Genomic DNA, 20,275 nt, shown 5'->3' with positions numbered 1-20,275 from the left:
CTCATTCCATTTCAAATATCAGATAAAAAAAGTTAATTCAGTCGTGTCCAAAGAAAAACTACTGAAAACTAATAAGTACCGGTATCAACAAGAGCCTCAATCCATGTACATCCATCCATGTACTTAGGTGTTAAGTTAAAACATTCATTCAACATTAATTTATTACCACAAATGAGGACTGCTTCCGTTTCTCACTGTATTCCGTTTCTCACTGTATCCAAGACCATCCTTGAATGGAATCAACTTCATCCTAACATCCGCTCTGCTCCTAACATTAAGACTTTCAAACGGTCTCTGGACAACATCCACATCTAAGACTTGGTTTCTAAAACTCAAGTAAGAATTAAGTTGCTGCACACCTGACCCTGACCAACGTATGTCGACTCGGACAACCTTCTGGGTGTTTGTATGTCATGGAACAGAACAATGTGTTAGTGTCCCTCACCGAAAAGTGCGAAAGCGTCCACGAATAAATGAAGTAATAGAAATATGTTTCTAAGACAAAAAAAAAAATCCCCGTGAAACTATTATGAAACTTTTGAATATTTATAAGTGTACCTCATGTTCAAGATTTTTGAGGCACGGTTTGTTGAGTGTGAAACTAAAACTTAATTTGATGGGCTGTTTTTCAAACTTACTCACAATACCGACGAAAGCACAGATAAAGTCTCTTAGGCCAAAAAAAAATCTCCGGTTTCTGGTATGCGCGCGCGTCGCCGTAGCCATGCGCGTCGGCAAAATGAAAAAGTTTTTTTTTTCAATGAAAGATGATGTCTCAAAACCGCCAAACTCACTGGTTTTACTGGAATCCTGCTGCAGCACAATTTTAACGTCTTTTTAGATTGGGTTATGGTCGAGAATAAGCTTTATGTGGCCTCTCTGGACTCCCGTATATTTGCACTAAGTTTAGTCGGGCACCATTTGCAGTCATCAGCACACATTTGAAGCAAAAAAATCAGGTAAAAAGAAAAAAGCCGCGTCGCCGCACCACTTTTTGGGCGAGCTCCATACCAGAAACCGGAGACTTTTTTTTTTGGCCTTAGCATGGTTCCCATGAAACGTTAGTCACTAAAAAAACAAACACAGATATTTGAAACAACGTGATAAACATACTGCTCAGTTTATTATGTTCATGAAACAGCAAGATATGAAAGCGAGCTTGCCGTGTTCATTTGTGTGCGGATGTATAAATGCAGATATTTGTAATTGTACATCATGGAGAATCTCGCAATAGTTTTATACTGTAGCTCAGGAGCACTAAGTTATTTCGACGATATGCTTTATTTTCATAATTTCCTGACTAAATAGAAAATAGTCAAAAACAAATCTGAAATAATACTAATCATCTTATTTTGACACAATCATCTTTAAATGAAACAGGCTCGTCGCTTTTTCATGGTGTTTATAATGACGCGAGAAACTGTATACCTTTATACTTAATATATACATGTATTATAAATATACGAGAAACAATAATGAGAGACATTTTACCCCAAAAAGTGTAAGGACATTTTTTAATCAATATGAATTGAAAAAGTGCACTTAATGGTAAGACGTTTTGTGAACGATAAGCCTATGAGGGTAACATATAAACCAGTAATATCTTTTCTTCTTTTTTTTATTCACGTGTTTTGTTAGCTTACGGAATAAAATACGAGTGTCTTGAAAGTTTATAAATCTTGCGGACAATGCAATTATTATTTACAGCCCGCAAGGCCCCCAAAAATCAATAGTCCGTCTCTGGTCAGACCAAAGTTCCGGAATTGATGCGGCGATGCGTTTTTTTGGGGGGGGTCTTTTTTTAAATTTTGGATTGTACAGACAAAGTTTGACTATTTTGCCTGTTTATGTCTTCATACAAGGGCGGATCCAGGGGGGGCCAAAGGGGGCCATGGCCCCCCCCCAAAAAAAAAACGAAACCGTTTTTGTTTTTGTTTGTGTGACACCGCAATAAAGGCAGGCAATGAGTACACCACCATCTTTTCCTCAAAAAAACATTGGTTAAAGTGGTCAGAAATTGCCTCAGATCGCACCACAGAGCATCTACAATCCAAAAAATGTTCGGGGCCCTTAAGCGGGCCCCGAATCCCACGCCGTAATTTTTTTGACCCACTTTTTTGGGGGACCAAATTTTTTTTGGCCCCCCCCCCCCAAATGGTGTTCTGGATCCGCCCTTGTCTTCATATAAGTTGGTGCCCTCCATCATTTGCCTTTGTGCCCTTGTGCTCCTTGGTTCGAAACTTGGAGGCGGTTTGGCAATAAAGGGCGCTGTTGTATCTACCGCGGACAATTTGAAAAAGAAAAAAAAAACGATTGACGCGCATGATCAAAATTGACGCGCGCGCTGACCACCGACCGACTATATTTTTTATCAGTTTGGCCTAATGCTTTTACTGAGTTTTTAGGCTGTCTTCGCCAATTTTCGCATGTGGTTCCGCCTCTTAACACGCGGATCCATGAAATTTGAAGAGATAATTATGAAACATTCAAAAAATAATTTTAAAAGAAGGCAATTGGAATAAATGTTGGAATTATGACTTTGGCTTGATCAATCGATCAATCTTTTTATTTTCTGATTTATCGGTTTAGGCGAAAATGTATATGACAGATTTCTACCAGTTATTTAGAGGACATGCGACACAACAAAAGCGTATATTACAGGTCCAATAGTTTCATGCAAATCGAAAGTTAAGTTTCCCGTTGGCCATACATATGCCTACTCGTAAACAAGCTGGGAAGGCCTGAATTCGTCATCGCATTCAGGAACTCCCCCGAAAAGCGATCGGGAATGCAATTTGCATAAGAAAGCCCCCTCGCTCACAATATAAGAAACGACAATGACAAACGGAAGGTCACCCTGCACTGCACACATACCCCGGTACGTTGACTAGGCGTGGTATGAACCGCAATGCAAGTGAAACAGACACGTTGAATGGACGCAGTCATGCGGAACAAGCGAGTTGGCGTTCAGTCATTTACCATTTTCATACCGTCCGCCATTTTGCACGTAATTGGCAAGCAGTGTGTACTAGTACCACCTGATTATGAAAAGGCTCTAATGAGATATAACTGATAACAACCTCTCATAAAGACAGACGCCCTTTGAAGCCTTCCATTGTGGCAGAATCGTTCTTCAACGAGCACTGTTACATGATTTCGTTGTCAATGGATGTTTCTCCTGTGGGAGAACCCTTTTGACGAGGATATTGACGTACATTGTTTTTGTAGATTCAATATTTGCAGTTCATCAGGGATATCTCCGGATAACCCCCGTCCCTGAAGAAACAATGGACGGTCATTGAAGGAGATTCCAAACGTCAGCGAGTGTCGGAAAGCCACCAAGGTTTCTGGCCTTAGAATAGGCAACAGCTTTTCTTTGTGTTCGGTGACATTCTTGGAAATAAAACATTCGAAAGTGTTGTGGATTTTCTAGACATGGCGAACATGGATAATGTTAACGGTTCGGAAGGAGACGGGGTCCAAGCTCCTGCACCGGGCCCTGGAGGCAGGAGGTACCGAAAGAGAGAGCAGAAACGCGGCAGTGCGCAGTCTGGAGATTCCTCATCCAACACGGTAAGCCATGATAATGATGACTAACAATTTGTCTTAAAAAAAAGACAATTTACAGACCCTCCTTCAAAGACATGGTTTACAGTTGAAATCCTATCATTATTATTGGTATTTTAGCACAGTAAATTTAGCACATTTTGGCACAGTTTTTATGAAAGATAGCTTTTACTGATGGGTAATCCGTAAAGATAACGATGTTGTAATACAAACTAATGTAAGACGAAGTGTTATGTTGACATGAACACAATAATTTCTTTAAACACTGCTCCCCATACGTACCTCATGGGCCCTGCATATTTTAAATCTGAACAATACACATAATTAACTTTCAAATATATATATATTTTAATTGGGTTCGAGCGGTCAAACTCAACATTATTGTGTCATTAAGGGTAATAGGATTGTTTCGATGACTTCGAACGAAAACCAGCATAAAAATGCAGAGTTCAATAGACATTGCCCATTCATGCATTGTGAAAGGCATTGTCAGTTTTTTTTTACGTGCAGTATAAACCCTGACCCCGTCGAGTGATTTACTAAGAACCTTCCCCACTTACAAAATCCAACACCATGGTAAATTAATTAAAGTGAAAGAGATTAATGTTGAAAGGATATAATTGAAGGGAATATCATTGCAATTCACTATTTCCGTTTTGTTATTATTATATCGAACAGGTAATATTAATATTTCATACCAATAATTACAGACCTCACCTGCTTTACCTTATTATGCTAGAACTTGGAAGGAAGTGGGTTGCCGCGCAACGCCTTATATGCTACTCTCTTCATTTCAATATTTAAATGCAAGCTTGTGTGCGTTGTCGTCATTTTTAATATTTACATGTACACACAGCCACTGATGCAAGAGTACAAATACACGAAAACAATAGTACAAAATGATAATGTATGCGTAAATGTCTATCTTCTTGTCGCTGCATAGTAATCATAAAATACACATGTACATGTGTGTTTTATTGTGTTAAGTTTAATTCATTTAAAGGCAATTATCATTTGCTTTTCATGCATTTTGTTCGTTTCTAATAATAACATCACTCAAAATATAAAGAAGAATGTTCAAAACCTAACCTGTTGAAGTTTCAGCTCAGTGCATGTTACACTTCTCAAGAAAACAGAGAAAAAAACATGCTCAACCTTTTGATCACAAAAAACAAGTTCGTCTATGACCATCTTTATTTCCAACGATTGACTGATCGTTGGAAATCACCAACATTTCTTGATTTCTTCTAAATGACAGCAAGCCAGACGGAATCTTTTCACGCTGTGTTTAGTACCAGTATGGACTTCAATTTAATCTTCGTGAGCTTTATAAAATAAAATTATATAGGGCCTTAGTTACTTTTGGGATAAATGTATAGGCCTAAATGATCTTTAAGGGCACAATCATATTGCTCCAATGTCATGGCCGTGTCAAGAACTCATATGCTGTCGTGTTTTGGGAACATTACACAATATTGTCCGTACAGTTCGGACTACAAAATTTAAAAATAACTTTCAAAATTGGGCATTATTATATGCCAAGCAGATTTTGCGCGGGCGAAAGCTACCACCGTCAAATAAATGTCCAGCTAGTCCTCTATCGATGCCGGCCTGCATTCCACGCATAGCCAAAGTGTGAGAATTTTCCCAATGTTCAATGGACCGTTTAGGGTTGAATATCGCACAAACAAAGTTTGTTCCGGGTGTGCGTTTTAAAAATGGATTTAATCCCAGCGCGAGGTCACCGAAGCACAATCATATCCTGAACTTGCCAAGTATTTGTGACGTTTGTCGTGCAGTGCAACACCAAATAAGGCAGTGGTACACGGTTATTATGGAGTATGTGCTGCAGTTCGAGACCCTGGTCTAATCTTAACTCGCTAGATTAAAAGATTTAATTTTCTAGATTCAAAGGGACAGAAAAACTTAACCCTAACTCCCTAGGCATTTTGCTAAGAGGCAATCTCAATCCTGCAAAGTCCTTCAACTGCCTCCATGTAAAAATTGCATACAGCCATATTTCGTGAATGTGGTCCTTGGAAGGCTGACCACTGCCTCTATCCTGCAAAATCCTCCAGCAATCACTGTCAATATGCTGATGCAGAGCCCATGGTATCCTGGAGCTGCAGTGCGGAGAATTTCAAGTACATGTATAACCTAATGGGAAGGTTAGGGTTAATTGAAGACAACATCGCTCATTAGAAATTGTGCCCCTAAATGTATTTAAAGAGGTACTGCATCTACATTCTCTTACCAGCGGTCAACCGGTACATAATCTCGTGTTCTGTTTACATGTCGAAGAAGAGTTCCTCATGCTATTTTCGAGTTTCACTTTTTAACAAAAACATATTTGTTTTTTCAATTACTATTTTCCTAGCCCGATCAAAAGGTATTCACTTTTTAATGAGAAATCGAACGAACTCAAAATCCACTGACATTCAGTTTTAATGAATCGTTTCTTCACAAAATTTGAATTATTGTCTGCCAGACAATAATTCGACTCACGCTGGGCAGGTTAATTTGCGCACAAAATGAAAACAGAGTTGCAGATGCCCAAATCGAAACAAAGTAGATTTTTCGTTAAAACAAACAAAACAAACAAATCGAAAAGTCATTAGGAGAAGGAAATTTTTTTTTTAAGAGCACGGGGTTTAAGATCTTTAAATAGAATCACATATGCATGCGTTTTATTGTGACTTGATGTTAAGCTGTGCGTGGATCTTGTAGTATTTGGAGAAAACTTCGAGTTGTATTCTTCAGAAAATCATGACTTAAAATGAAGAACTTAGTAAACCGTAAATACATCTTGCACTAACCTTCTCTGCTGCATCTTTGGTATACAGTGTACATCTCCCTGTCATGACTCGGGCAGACGTGATATTGCACGTATTATTATGGCAAAGAATACAACAATCGATAGCGAAGTTCTTTTAACAGATTTACGGCACTATACACACAGGGGGTCTACCCGATGTTCCCCAATACCTATGTTCCCCAATACCTATGTTCCCTAATACCTATGTTACCCATAATCCTTAGGGTTAGGGTTAGGAAACTTAGGTTTTGGGGAACATACATTGTAGGTATGCACCCACACACAGCACCCCGATTGGGCAATGTGTTCAATGCACGTGTAGTCAACGTGTGTCAACAATTTCAGATTAGATCATAATCTGCCGAGACCAGTAAAACATTTTTTTTTTGCAGAACGTTTGATTAACGTTTTGGGAAATAAATTCGAGGGAAAATGTTGATTTTATACTACGATATACGTATACAGATGGTTAAAAGAGCTACTTCGTTTTTCTTTGTTTCAGTCTCAGAAAGGCGCGGACAGGGACGAACCTCCAACTGAAAGTGATGTCGAAATACAGGTAACCACGTTGCATTCATTTCTATCTTATCGTTGAATACTGTAGACTCACGTATCGGGGTAGATTGACTACGTATAATTCTTAAAGGGCCCATGTAATGTAATTTTTAAACGCTATCCTTAAAAATGCAGCTTTGTGTCCCATTTAACCTTAATTTATTAATTGTTTTACCAAAATCGGCCAGAATTTTGGATAGTTTGCTGTCGTTAATATCCTTTTCTTTGGTGATTCGTTGTTGTTGCGGTACATGACAGTAAGCCATTGAGCAAATCTTCTCACAAAATAATGTTTTCAATGAGCAAAGTTAATTGGGTTCACAATATGAACCAAAACAAATCCTACAGTAAAAAGTGTCTTCTTGAAACGGCATCAGCGCCCTCGACCTGTTACGGTCGATACTTGAAAACGTGTGTATCGAAAGAAAAGAATTAAAGGAAAGTGAACACGTCCTTTGAAGCTAAATTCGAAACGTCGTTTACATTTTAAATACACTATGGGACCATGTTTCTTCTAACTATCAGAGGATAAAACTCAATCGCCTGAGCGACTACGAAGTAGACAATGTCAAGATGGCCAATGTCTTCGGCAGTCCTCCTGAGAGTGGCCCAAAGCCGGTCAGCAGCTCCATGCGACTCAATCCTCTCTACGACCAGAACGGGACCGTAGAGGTGACAGCCGACCAGGCACAGGTAGCCAAGCTCCCCGATAACTCGAGCCAAGACTCGGTCGGCCAGGAGGCATCAAGCAGGGGCAAGAAGGGAACCTACAAGCGGCCCAAGAAAGGAGCCGACGAGGATGAGGAGGAATCACACGAGGAAAGGCCTCCAGAGACCAAGATTAACTACAGCAAGAACTTCAGGTTCGGGAAGCGGTCTGCGGACGGGGAGAACGGCGCGGCGAACGGCGTCAAGAAACTGGTAAGTGCAGTCGGCATCTTTTTAAGATTGGGTCAAGTTTTACAATGTGGTACCATATTCAATTGTACCTATTGTGGCTTATTGAAGTGTTAATTATAACAAGAAAATGAATAAATCCAGTATAGATGAAGATTAAAGGCGAAGGATCGTGTACCTTCAATCGAACAAGCTGATGCCAAGTGCGGTATCATGTACTGAAGTATTGATGCCGCTTTTAGGCAAAACTACTCAAGAACCTAAGGTTATTGGGAAGCCAGAATTAGCGTTGCGATTACCCTTTTTATAATGGTGTCGATAATACATGTGTGAATGCTAAATCAACCTTTTGCTATGCACGCTCAACTTAACTAAGGCCACTTGATAAGTACGAGTGTAAATATGACGTGTACAAGCAAGCGTCAATCATCATTTATCCTTCACCTCCCAAGAAAACTCCTTTGGTAAGGCAAACATTTGTGAAAACAAAGCAAAGATATTCCTTCGCCAATAAAGAAACTGTATTTCTAGCCTTCGCATTTCTGTTTATTTTGGGCAATTGTTGGAATTTGTGGTTTAGTGGAAGTTGTTTACAAAAAAACTGCATGCATATTGTTGTTTCAAATTTGCGTCCCTCATTGTAGTCTCTCTCTCTTCCTCCCTTTTTCTTTATTAGACTTCCTTTGGAGTCGTCATGCCTTCAAGAGTGAAACAGGTAGGTAGACACCAAGTGTTTTTGAAGAAAAAAATGCTATTAACCAACTTGGTTGTATAATTATTTAAATTGAGGGAAAGGGGAATGCCGAGAAAGTATTGTGTGCATGTGTCGACTGTGATCTACATGTACACCCTTTTGATCCTCCATTCATTTATAAGATTAAGTTAGCAACACGAATCGTCACATTCTCGTTTTGTAAGAATGAGGATCCAATTGTATGGACAACCGTCATAAAGATGTCATACATGAATATATATTTTCGAAATCAGTGTTCATAGATGTCAAAGTTTCATTGTTCCTTGGGTAACATTTTCAGTGATGACCTTTTGGTCTTAGTGCAGTAAAGTGTGAACTAATATACTTTATTCTAACTAGTCGGCTCAGTTATAAGGAAAATACATTTCTGGTTGACTTTTCAGAACACCATACCCAAGGATCAGTTAGTAGCGGCCGGAAGCGGGCCGAGCCAGTACGCGCTGGGGGCACAGAGCGGCAAAAGCAAGGCCGACATCGAGGCAGCCATTCGACGACACGAGATGCGAAGACGATGGAGATATGTCATCATTCTCATTCTTATCATTCTTGTCTTTGGTCTCATTCTTACTGTGGTCTTATACTTTGCCACAAGGGCTTCATAAGATTTATATACGCATTTCAGGGTTTGTACTTTGTACATCTCAGCGACATGCAGCATAAAACACGTGCGAAATACTCGGAGAATACTGCAAAGCAAAATTGACTGCAACGAAATTTGAGATCGGTTTACATGTACCGGAACATGTATATTAAATCTCATTTTTCTACCCATTTGCATGCATGATAACGCGATACTTCCCTTCGCTTCATCGCTTCATCATCGTAAACGTTTTGGTTGTTAAGTCTGAAACTAGAATGGGAAAAGGAAGTTACATGTATATTGGTTATTATTGATATACGGAGTTGTTTTTACATCAGTTTCATGGCAGAGATACATGCAGCCACGCCTTATTGTAAATGCATTCGTCACATACATTGTAACGCAGTGAATAAAGTCGGATTGCCGAGTTCATGCCTACGACTGCTACGCTTGATCTACATAATCTTTGTTATGGAGAGCATGTCAAATGAATAGTCTATTTTAATAATCTACAATGTATGAACCATGTACATGTAAATTTGAATCGCCATCATCACTGTAGAACGTGAGGGTGAAAAGATGTTTGTAATCTTGTTTTTACTTGTGAACAATAGTTTGTAAAGGCGATTCTTAAAAATACTTTACAAACCAAAAATGTGAAATACATTTAACTTTAACTGTTTTATTTACTCAAGTTATACACTTAGTCATTTACCTTTAGTAAGAATCGTGATTTTTCACTTAGCATCCTTCGTGGTGCAGTATGTACATGTATATTTTCATGTCTTTTCCAAGAAAGCCAAATGATTGTCGTGCTTATATATGTACTCAGCAATACTGATGCACATTTTTAGCAGAAGCTGAAATAATGTCTAAATGTACAACCAAAAAACTTTCTTCAAATTTGAACGAAAAACAACGGATTTTTTTTTTTATATATGACTCTTTCAGATGCAGAATGTTTTAATGCGAAATGATTTTAGCATGATTTTTTTGTATTAGAACTGTCGGATTTTTACACATGTACAGAGAAATTGGATTGTTATACTGATAAAGAAATATGATAGGAAGTTCCATTATTCCATGTTTTGAAATATTGGCCAGCATTGACCAGTGATGATGAAGTGTTAAATGCGGAAATTAGTGTGTTTGTCTTTTTTTACCAAGACGATATTTCGTTAAATGTTTCACTTTATGCAAGTTTGTGAGGTTTGTTTTGACGCATGCGCTCACATGTAATGCCGTTTGCAAAATATTGGAAATGTAACAATGTCTGTAAACAGATTTCTATTCCATAACATGAATGTAATCTGCACGTGAAGTGCCTTTTTTGCACAACATACATTGTACATGACTGTAGGCTGGCCTATAGAATTTTTTTTTCTCAATACATTGTACGTGTACCTCGGATTTGTCACATCATACATTAAGGTGGTCAAATTTGAATATAAGATTGATGGAAAGGTTCACTTATCCACAATGAGTTGAATATGTTACTGTTTGTTTGAGCTGTTTGTTCTATTCTTTATTCTGTCAAAACAAAATTAATACATTTTATTTACATTATACACAATTTATATTTCATAGGGTGATCTGTTATAGTCCTACTGTTGGTATGTACAGTAAGTTCAATTTCCATTAAAACTCAATAAAAAAAAAGCTTGATTGTCTCAAGTACTGATGTTCGTTTGCCATCACTAGTAAAACATTCTTAAAACGTTCTACATGTGTTTCATTTGGCAAATGACTTCTATAAAAACAATAACAATTAGACAAATTTATTTTCCATCATCCACTCTCAGATTTGTAACTTAAAACCCAAGGAGGATTTTTGAAACTTTTTTCAAGAATTTCGTTCTGTCTCGAATATAAACTGGAATAGCATAATATAAGTCAGAATCCAATAGATTGACTGCCTGTCAGTTTGGAACAAAATTGAAAAGTGTCGATGTTTTACTCTTATGTCATCAGAAAATATACATGATTATACTGAATACAATGGAACTTTTAGAAGTCCTACTGAAATTAAAGGGGAGTCTTTTAAAAGAAAATCACAAATCTTTGATAATTTGCCGTTTCAGCTATAAGTTGGCAGATTTTGAAATTAAAATTCAGTGACAATGAAATGACCAAGTGTCTAATTATGAAGAGCAGAAGAAAAAAGACTTGCCCTAGTTAGTTGCCCACAATGAGGGCGCTCTATTCAAAGGGTCTATGAATACATTCCTTCATCTTTATTTTTGCTCCAGCAGAATGAGCAGACTATAACATCAACAAGTACATGTATGTAAGCCTGACACAGTCTTATACGTGTACTGATGATTGTGCTGGCAAGCTAGTCTGCATCTCCATGGATCACATAGTCAATGGTGACGTCACTCTCTGACACTGGCACAGTGGCACACATCTGCTCTTTGAAAGCCAGTGCGATGGTCTTTGGCTTCCCGCCCGGGTGCTTAGCACACCGCTCTTGGTACTTGTCGTAGTATCCCTTGCCCTTCCCTAGTCTATCCCCACCAGTTGTGAAAGCCAGACCAGGTACGATAATTAGATCAAGACCTCCTTACACAAAAGACAAAACAAACAAATGGATTAAGATTTTAGGGACTGGTACTTTGTGACTGATTTGTGAAAGAAATGATGCCGAGTACAATTTTTAGCTGAATGTGCTTATTTAACTTTGTGTGAGTGAACACACCTGATGAATTCAGAGTCCTTTAACCCTAACCCTCTAGGGTATTTTAATATTTTTGCTGTAAAAACCTCCTGAACGCAGGAACATACAACACTTGTCCAAATGCAAAGCCTGCTCAGTGCAGAAAGATCCATCAGCTTAACAATTTCAAGGCTAAACTGCCTCAGAGTCTGTGGTCACTAAATGCAGCAGGATACAACTGTGGCATTGTTCAATGGGTATGGGACTAGATCTCATTGTTTCAGAATTGGTGGTTTATGCACTGGTGTTGGTGGCTCAATGCAGCGAGGTCCCACAGACTGTTATACATGATGCACTGTGTTTTGCTTTTGACAGGGCTAGGGTTAAGATACAACTTGAATTCTGTTGAGATGTTGATCATTGCTAAGGTGGAAAATGTCAAATTGAAGAGGTTGCACTCACCTGTTGCAAGAGCTTCCTCTCTCTGGTCTCCCTCCCCTGGCTGCTTGATGTTCCACTTTGTCAGTGGCAAAGTATCGTAGTCCTCCATTGAATATAACCTCAGCATGTCCATCCGCGGACCTATGTACTGCGGCACATAAGCCTTCTTGTTGTTGGCAAACATGTGCTCCAGGATCCCTTGTGTGTTGACTTCATCTGCTGTGCTGAGGTACACTGAGATGCGTTGGCTGCTCTGGTAGACCGGATGAGATGTGAGCTGCAGTATTTATTGACACATTAGAGCAGAAATAACAGTCATTTTCAAATTAAGATTAAAAACAGAATTAGGCCTAAAGCCGGGCTGATTAAAAAAAAATAGTTTCTTGTCCAGACTTGTGTGAATAAATGACGGAGGGGGCCCCTTTTTTCCCCAAGACTGCAGAGTTTCCATGATGGCAGATGGAATCTTCCATTTTCTTGACTCTTTTGCTAATACAAAATTGTGACCAAATTTTCAATTTTGTTTGAAAGTAGGCCTGGTGGGCGGTGGGCCTAGTACATCATGTACTTTGAACATCAACATGTTGAAAATGCATGCAACTCTCCATAGGTTCTTCTACACAGCCAAAGACGGTCAGGATACTACATTCTTTCCGTTAAATCATACTCATAGGCACATATGATTACCTTCTTGAAAATGATTGCCGACTGTTGTACCTTTTCCTCACTTGATAAGGCAGCAATTCGTTGTTTCATTTCGCGACGAAGTAAACTTTTCGCTTCACGCATGGCGGCCGCCATCTTTGTTGTTATATCCTATAGAGGGCGCTAAACAGTTTATCCACGTTGCAGCGGCGCAGATCAGTAAATCAAACCCACTTCCAAAATCAGGACAAATACTCACTCAAAGGTGTTTGAGACGCACACCAAGCTTATTTCATCATCTTTTTCATCATTATTTGGAAAATCATTCAATTCGTAAATAAGTATTATGTTCAGTTTGTAAAATTTCATTGATCGGTTTTTTGAAATGCATTCGGGTGGTATTGGTAAAATACACGTTTGATGTTTCGGAATACGTTCTCATTTAATGCATTACATTGTGAAGATGGATGTTCGATTTTTAAAACTGCGTTCGCTGTTGGAAAATGATGCATTCCGTTTTATCAGTATTTATGTTAGAAAAATACAAATACGATTTTCAAAAATATATTCCGTTGTTCAAAATCTATGTTTCAATCTTTTTATACTGTATATCTGCTTTATATAATCCTTCTTTGTTTTAAAAACTCTCAAGTTCATGACCCACAAAATGGTAGATAATTTAAATGCAAATCGTGATTTGGCGTAGGCAAGTTTGGACCTATTTACTGGCCTGCAACCTTAGACTATATCCAAGGGCGCAAAGTATTCTTCCGGTAATTTTTTTCAAAATTCCTTTTCCCCGAACGATATTTCAAAGAATATTGTCCTTGAAAAGGATTAAATTGGTTTTTGGCATTCAGACGCTGATTCATCTTTTAAAAACATTCACGCGCGAGCTGACTAGACTTGGCCGGAGTCGCCGGGTGTTGCGCTTGGTCTGTTGCAAGCTAGTACATGTATGCCTATAAGTACCGGGACGTACGACGTTGACTGATCAAAGATCCTTAGCGCCGTATAGCCGCTACACGGCGCTAAGATCTTCGTTGATGATGGCGTGATGTCAGTGTATACGGGGGTGTGGATATCGACTTAAGTCTGACTTGAGTCAATATATAGCTGAATTGGGAGCCTCTAGCTCCAAGCTGACTTGAAAAGACAAAAAAGTATCACAGCGTGAACCAATTTTGTTCGTTGAGTGTCTCATTGGAAAGTTCATAACAAAATAATAATGAATTCAATTTTATAACTTATTTTTAGGTACCACACCCAAACGCACGGGACCCTCGCAGGCGTAAGTTTGGTTGTGGGTCACCTGCAGTTGCAGGTGTTCTGTCCAGTACCTCGCGTACTAATATCCGAGCTCCCTCATAGCTGGCTAGCTAGCTGCATGTGCTCACGCTGCATGTGACGCCTACGTCACGATTCCATTTTACGGGGTCCAGTGACAGAGAGTGTTAGCCTTATTTATTGCTAGCATATAGTTCCTCCCCCATTAGCCTATACATACAAGTTCGATGGTCCCCTTCATTTTTTCTTGCAAAAATGGACATGTCTAGTAACGTGTCGATGTTTAATTATCAGTCCTCAAAACTGCCATTACCCTAGTGCATTAACTCAAGTGGTGGCGCATCTTTAATACATGTTTATATAACCGACATACATATCCTTGTCATTTGATTGGTGGAACTCACATCACGTGACATTCGTTATTGCTCCCATTCACGCCGGGGCTCACGCATTCGCCCATGGGGAATGGGAAATACTATTCAACAGTTAGGATCATTTGGAAGAGAGAAATATATTTTCCACCAATTTTGTATTGAAGTAAAAGTTCAGATATCAAATGACAAGGATCTATATGTCAGTATATAAAACAAATATTGAGTGGTTTTAAATTGTGGATTGGGAAAAATATTATCGCTCGGTAAAATCTGGACTTTTCCAGTCACTCGGCTTCGCCTCGTATGGAAAAGTCCAGATTTTACCTTGCGATAATATTCCTCCCATTCCACGCCGAGCCACTAAATATTTGTATAATATGATTTTCACGCTGCTGTATTCAATACGACATTTTAAATTGTTTTGCCTCATGCAACATTAACCTTCGTTCCTACGCTCATAAATCTCTCCCGGCCTTAAAGTAAAACAATGTGCATACCAGAGCAACGCATATGATCTGAATTTCATCGAAATTCATTAGAATGAGACCACACAGTGATGGTAACACCTTTTGCCGTATCGATCGTTTTGTGATGCGCGTTTCATAAGTGGCCTCGCCCCGCCCTAATATCACAGCTGCTGCCTGTACTGCAGCGCTGAAAATAATTATGTCGGAGTTTTTTGGAACACCACTGAAGTAACGATCGTTATTGTTTCTTTAACATTGGGTGTATCATAGCGACAGCTAGTGGGAAGATGTGATATGCAGTCCTCCCCCACCCATAAACTCACAATCAACTTATAATGCGCCAAATTCCTGCATGGGTCTTGTGATTTCTCATTGGCGTATCCGGGGGGGGGGGCACAATTGTTTGTTCAGCAATTATTTCAATAAATGGTTAATGAGTTCTGACATCAACCCGCTAAAAGAAAACCCGCTCAAAAACCATTACAATGCGCCGTGAAAATTGGTATATAATTTGCAGTATGCATAAATGTGGTCAGTTTTGATAAGCGCCTCCATTTGGAGGCCAAGTGTCTGGAGAAAAAAACACCCATGTCTACATTTCGGCGCGGATGTGCGGTTGCCCCCGCCCCTCGACATCCAAATCTGGATACGCTACTGTTGAAGGCACAATAAATGGAAGAACTATGACACCTTATTTAACCCTCCGACGCAGAAAGCCCATTTAGTAACACACTTACAGTAAGGGGTCCCCCGGGGACCCAAATATTAAGCGCCACGGTTTGAGGCTACACAACACTGTATCCACATGAACACAATCTTGCCATGTCTGTAGACTAAGGAGGTGTATTTGTATACATAGTCTGTGGTCAAGCCGTGCACTATGGCACGCCAAAGCGGAATTTATTCAACCCTGCACGGCAACTGCTAACATTATAAAATACATCACAACTTTTTTAAAAAGTATGTCAACATTGTAAAAAATATGTCAACATTGTAAACAATATGTCAACATTTCAAAAACGTATGTCAACATTTCAAAAATATATGTCAACATTTCAAAAAGTATGTCAACATTTTAAAAATATATGTCAACATTTCAAAAATATATGTCAACATGTTTAAAAATATGTCAACATTAAAAAAAAATTATGTCAACATTGTAAAAAATATGTCAACATTGTAAACAATATGTCAACATTTCAAAAACGTATGTCAACATTTCAAAAATATATGTCAACATTTCAAAAACGTATGTCAACATTTTAAAAATATATGTCAACATTTCAAAAATATATGTCAACATGTTTAAAAATATGTCAACATTTAAAAAAAATTATGTCAACATTTTAAAAAATATGTCAACATTGTAAACAATATGTCAACATTTCAAAAACGTATGTCAACATTTCAAAAATATATGTCAACATTTCAAAAACGTATGTCAACATTTGAAAAATATATGTCAACATTTAAAAAATATATGTCAACATTTTAAAAATTATATGTCAACATTTCAAAAACGTATGTCAACATTTGAAAAATATATGTTAACATTTAAAAAATATATGTCAACATTTTAAAAATTATATGTCAACATTTTAAAACAATATGTCAACATTTAAAAAAAAATATTTGTTCTGATTAATTAACTAGAAATTACATGTCAACATTTGCCAAAACTACCTACTACTTGTTGACAAATATATGTGTCAACCCATCCTGCTACAAAGTTCACCTAAAATACGTGTCAACATTTCGTCCAAAAATATGTGTCAACACTACCCGATGAAAAATATATGCCAACATTCACGTGACCGCCACGACGGAGTACATGCGCGAAGTATGCTGCGCTAGCACCCGGTGTCACGGTCTCACTTCTCCGGCGTGCTGGATTCTCCGGGTGAATGCGGCGGATAATTGAGCACGTTACAGTGCACGGTACATGATGAGCACGATACATGCTCATGTGTCCGCTGTGCTTACTTTTCCTCGGGTGGTGCTATGGAGTCTACCAAATCCACCCAAGAGGGTGCAGTGAACTAATTCAAGTGAGAATTTCTACGCGAGCTGATTAGCATAAAAAGTGACCCCACAGTTTCTTTTGAAAACGGAGACCGTTTGGCTTAAAAACCGATGGAATTGTGTAAATGTAGCCAAGGATCAACTCCATGGTTTTTGGGCTTCCATCTGAGGGCAGGCTTGATAAAATTACGGTTGAAAAATGGGTCCTATTTGCCTGAGAAAGTGGAAGGATGCCACTTGTAAAAGGGCTACATGCAGGCTTGGGAACTATCACTTTTCGGGAGGTGATTTTGTACGGCGTTCCACGAGTGCCATCCACTTCTTTATTTACTCAGATAATTCATCACGTCATGTTGACATATCGCCGAGAGTAAGGCGATTTAATCACATAATTGTATCGCCCAGTCGACTTACCGAAGACGACTTGTCCAGATGCATAATCTCTCCAAGTCGACTTCCAGAAGTCGACATGACGACTTTTCCAGAGGCATTATCTCATTATCTCTAAGTCGTCTTCCATAAGTCGACATGACGACTTGTCCAGATGTATTATTTCGTCAAGTCGACTTTCCGAAGTCGAGATGATGACTTGTCCAGATGTATTATCTCGCCAAGTTGACTTCTCGAAGTCGAGATGACGACTTGTCCAGATGAAATATCTCGCTAAGTCGACTTCCTGAAGTCGAGATGACAACTTGTAGAGATAAATTATCTTGCCAAGTCGACTTACGATGTGAAGATGATGACATGCACAAATCTCGTTCTGCATGGATGTCCCGTTTTTTGAAGCATTGTCGTGGATTCTTTCTTGTTCGTCGGTGCATTTGAGGTTTTCCCCACCCGTTCTTATATGAACAATAAACTGGCAGAGGAACAAGAGATAAACTGTAGGGTATTGATTTGATCTGGGTCGAAGTTGATTTGTGTTTTTTTATTTTCATCTTGTTTTAAATTACTCCCCGTAGGAAATCACACCTCTGCCTTGTTTTCCCCTATTTATCCCGTTGAAAAGTAATTCGCTTCACGTTAAACATTAACAATCATAAATTCACAAAAATGTCTTTATTGACAGGTTGCATAAAACTTGTTGTTTTCTTAAATGACACTAACAAATTCAAGATTTGCTTTTAATCATATTGAGATCATATTTAAGATAAAACGACTCTCATGGCTTAAATTGGTATATTGGAAATTTAGCAAAACTCTTGTCTGATATATTACGAGAAATGATTTGATAAAGATATCACTATAAAAACTCTTATTGTCAACACTAAATCAATGTTTTATAAAGGACATTAGCTTATGATTAGCCTTAGCACACTAAAATCACACTGTGATCATCACATTATGATAAAGTTCTGTTCCTAGCAATATAGAAGTTGTTCACTTTTACAATGAGACATCGGCCTCAATATTACTGTGACGTTATTCTGATGTCATGAAGTATGGAATTACAAGCGATTTTAAATCACAAGTTGACCTAAATCGTTAAGGCTGAGAAAATCCCTCGGGAAGAATGAAATTTTGTCAAACATGTAATTCAAATTCCCAAGAACCTAAACAATTTCCCTATTAATAAGTTAATGATACTTTTCTCCTTGACGAAAGACACCAGGTGGAAGACGTTAAAGGTAGAGTCCATCATTTGTAATTTGTGCATTTTGTTCGTTTGAAGCAACAAAAGAGTTCAAAATCTAATGAAGGATACTGAGCAACTAACCTGATGAAGTTTCAGCTAAGCTTCAGCTGTACATTCCGAGAAAAACAGCATTCTAAGATCTCAATTTCAAATCAAAAGTTGCTGAATCATGTTTTGAATTGTTTTGAATTGCAACTATACGCGACGTCGCGCACTGATCCGACGAATTATAACAACCGCGCGCGCGTGTGCGTCGTTCGAATACTTGTGCGCGCTGCGCTGAATAAAAAACGAACTACTAATTTAAATTTTCCTACGGTGCTTCTTAAGAATCACCGTTGGAAATGCCTTCTTTCGTTGATTACTTCAAAATGACAGCTTCCCAGAAAGAATAATTTCACAGGGAGTTTAGTCTCCTTACTATCTTTCAACCAAGTTAGTTTTTCAACAATAATTACGCCAGTTACTTTTCGGATGGCTGCAAATGATGGACTCTACCTTTAAAACAGAGTACTTGTTTGTTCATAGGTATTAACAGTCAGCGGCGTGAGGTTTAACCTAATTCCGTCGGGGGGAGGGGGGGGGGGTCGGGGGGGGCACATGGGTGCACACAATTTTTAATGGGGCACTGAAGGCAAATGACAATTTTTTGTTCATTTCAAGATTTTAAACGGGGAGCGCCGGGCGGGGGGGGGGGGGGTATGGCACGGACATTTGTTGTGGGGGGGGGGCACAACCCAGTTACGCCACTGATAGTACCGGTATGTTTTACCTTTTTTTCAAGAAATGAAAAAGAATTATAACTGTAAATATATGTCAGCATGTTTTTTAATATCCTTCCTTTATCACCATGCACACGCCGGTCATATTTTACAGCATAACCGGATAATGCGACAATATTATACTTTTATCACACCTGCCTGTGAGTTGCGCAAAAGGAACGTTTTCCCTTTGGAATGTTGTTGTCAGTCTCTCTTTTTGGAAAAGCCGAATATATTGGTTAATAGGACATGATGCAAACCGCCATGCGAGTGGTCGGTCGGTTTCAGAGTACAGGTTACTGATGAGGCTACCGTGTATACAACCATGCATGCGGTGCTCAACCGATACCGATTCGCAAGGCTTTCTACCGGCTTCTCCTTGCAGGGGAGTCAAAAAAGAAAATGAAAATATTTAAAAATATTCGGCTTGCTCAATTTCATTATGAAAAAATGATCAATTACATCTTATTGACTTTTAACTGTGAACATTTCACGTCATTTGCATACTTTATTCCCGTGTTATGTCTAAAACAAGATAAGTTTGCGGTAGCACCATGTGAATAAATCTCTTTTGTGAGTATGTGTGGTTCTGAAAAGAACCGAGGGACTCAACTTTTCGAACAGTATGCTCTGCCCGTCGTCAAGAGAATGTTATTCACATGGTGCTACCGCAAACTTTTCTTGTCTTAGTATCTTTCCACCATGCAGACCTTCAAATCTCACGTTATGTCTATTTGAATAAAAAGATCACAGAAACTCGGCTGTCCACCTCTGATAATTCTACGAACTGGTTAATACACATTGAGTATTATGAA

At 38.7% G+C, this 20,275-nt stretch overlaps 2 protein-coding genes across 3 annotated transcripts; one reads left to right on the top strand and one right to left on the bottom strand.

The window, feature by feature from the left end:
• The first annotated feature begins 3,259 nt into the window (after window positions 1–3,259).
• LOC119740969 lies at window positions 3,260–10,812 on the top strand. The gene is made up of 5 exons (XM_038216497.1): window positions 3,260–3,573; window positions 6,885–6,941; window positions 7,463–7,858; window positions 8,511–8,549; window positions 8,972–10,812. Exons 1-5 carry the CDS (start codon window positions 3,436–3,438, stop codon window positions 9,188–9,190), a joined length of 849 nt encoding a protein of 282 aa, XP_038072425.1. The 5' UTR covers window positions 3,260–3,435; the 3' UTR covers window positions 9,191–10,812.
• On the bottom strand, window positions 10,340–13,099 carry LOC119740970 (5-formyltetrahydrofolate cyclo-ligase-like). Of its 2 annotated transcripts, none has more exons than XM_038216499.1 (3): window positions 12,953–13,099; window positions 12,287–12,542; window positions 10,340–11,727 (listed from the first exon to the last, which is right to left on the bottom strand). In XM_038216499.1, the coding sequence occupies exons 1-3, from the start codon at window positions 13,064–13,066 to the stop codon at window positions 11,504–11,506; spliced, it is 594 nt and encodes a 197-aa protein (XP_038072427.1). In that variant the 5' UTR covers window positions 13,067–13,099; the 3' UTR covers window positions 10,340–11,503. The 2 variants fall into 2 exon arrangements, with proteins under 2 accessions (XP_038072427.1, XP_038072426.1); XM_038216498.1 differs by having other exon boundaries at window positions 10,340–11,730; window positions 12,953–13,096.
• Window positions 13,100–20,275: the final 7,176 nt, after the last annotated feature.

Source organism: Patiria miniata, unplaced genomic scaffold (genome assembly GCF_015706575.1).
Source record: "Patiria miniata isolate m_02_andy unplaced genomic scaffold, ASM1570657v1 HiC_scaffold_5, whole genome shotgun sequence".
NCBI lineage: Eukaryota > Metazoa > Echinodermata > Asteroidea > Valvatida > Asterinidae > Patiria > Patiria miniata.
The sequence above is the reverse complement of the archived record's forward strand: the minus strand, read 5'-3'. Positions and strand labels throughout refer to the sequence as shown.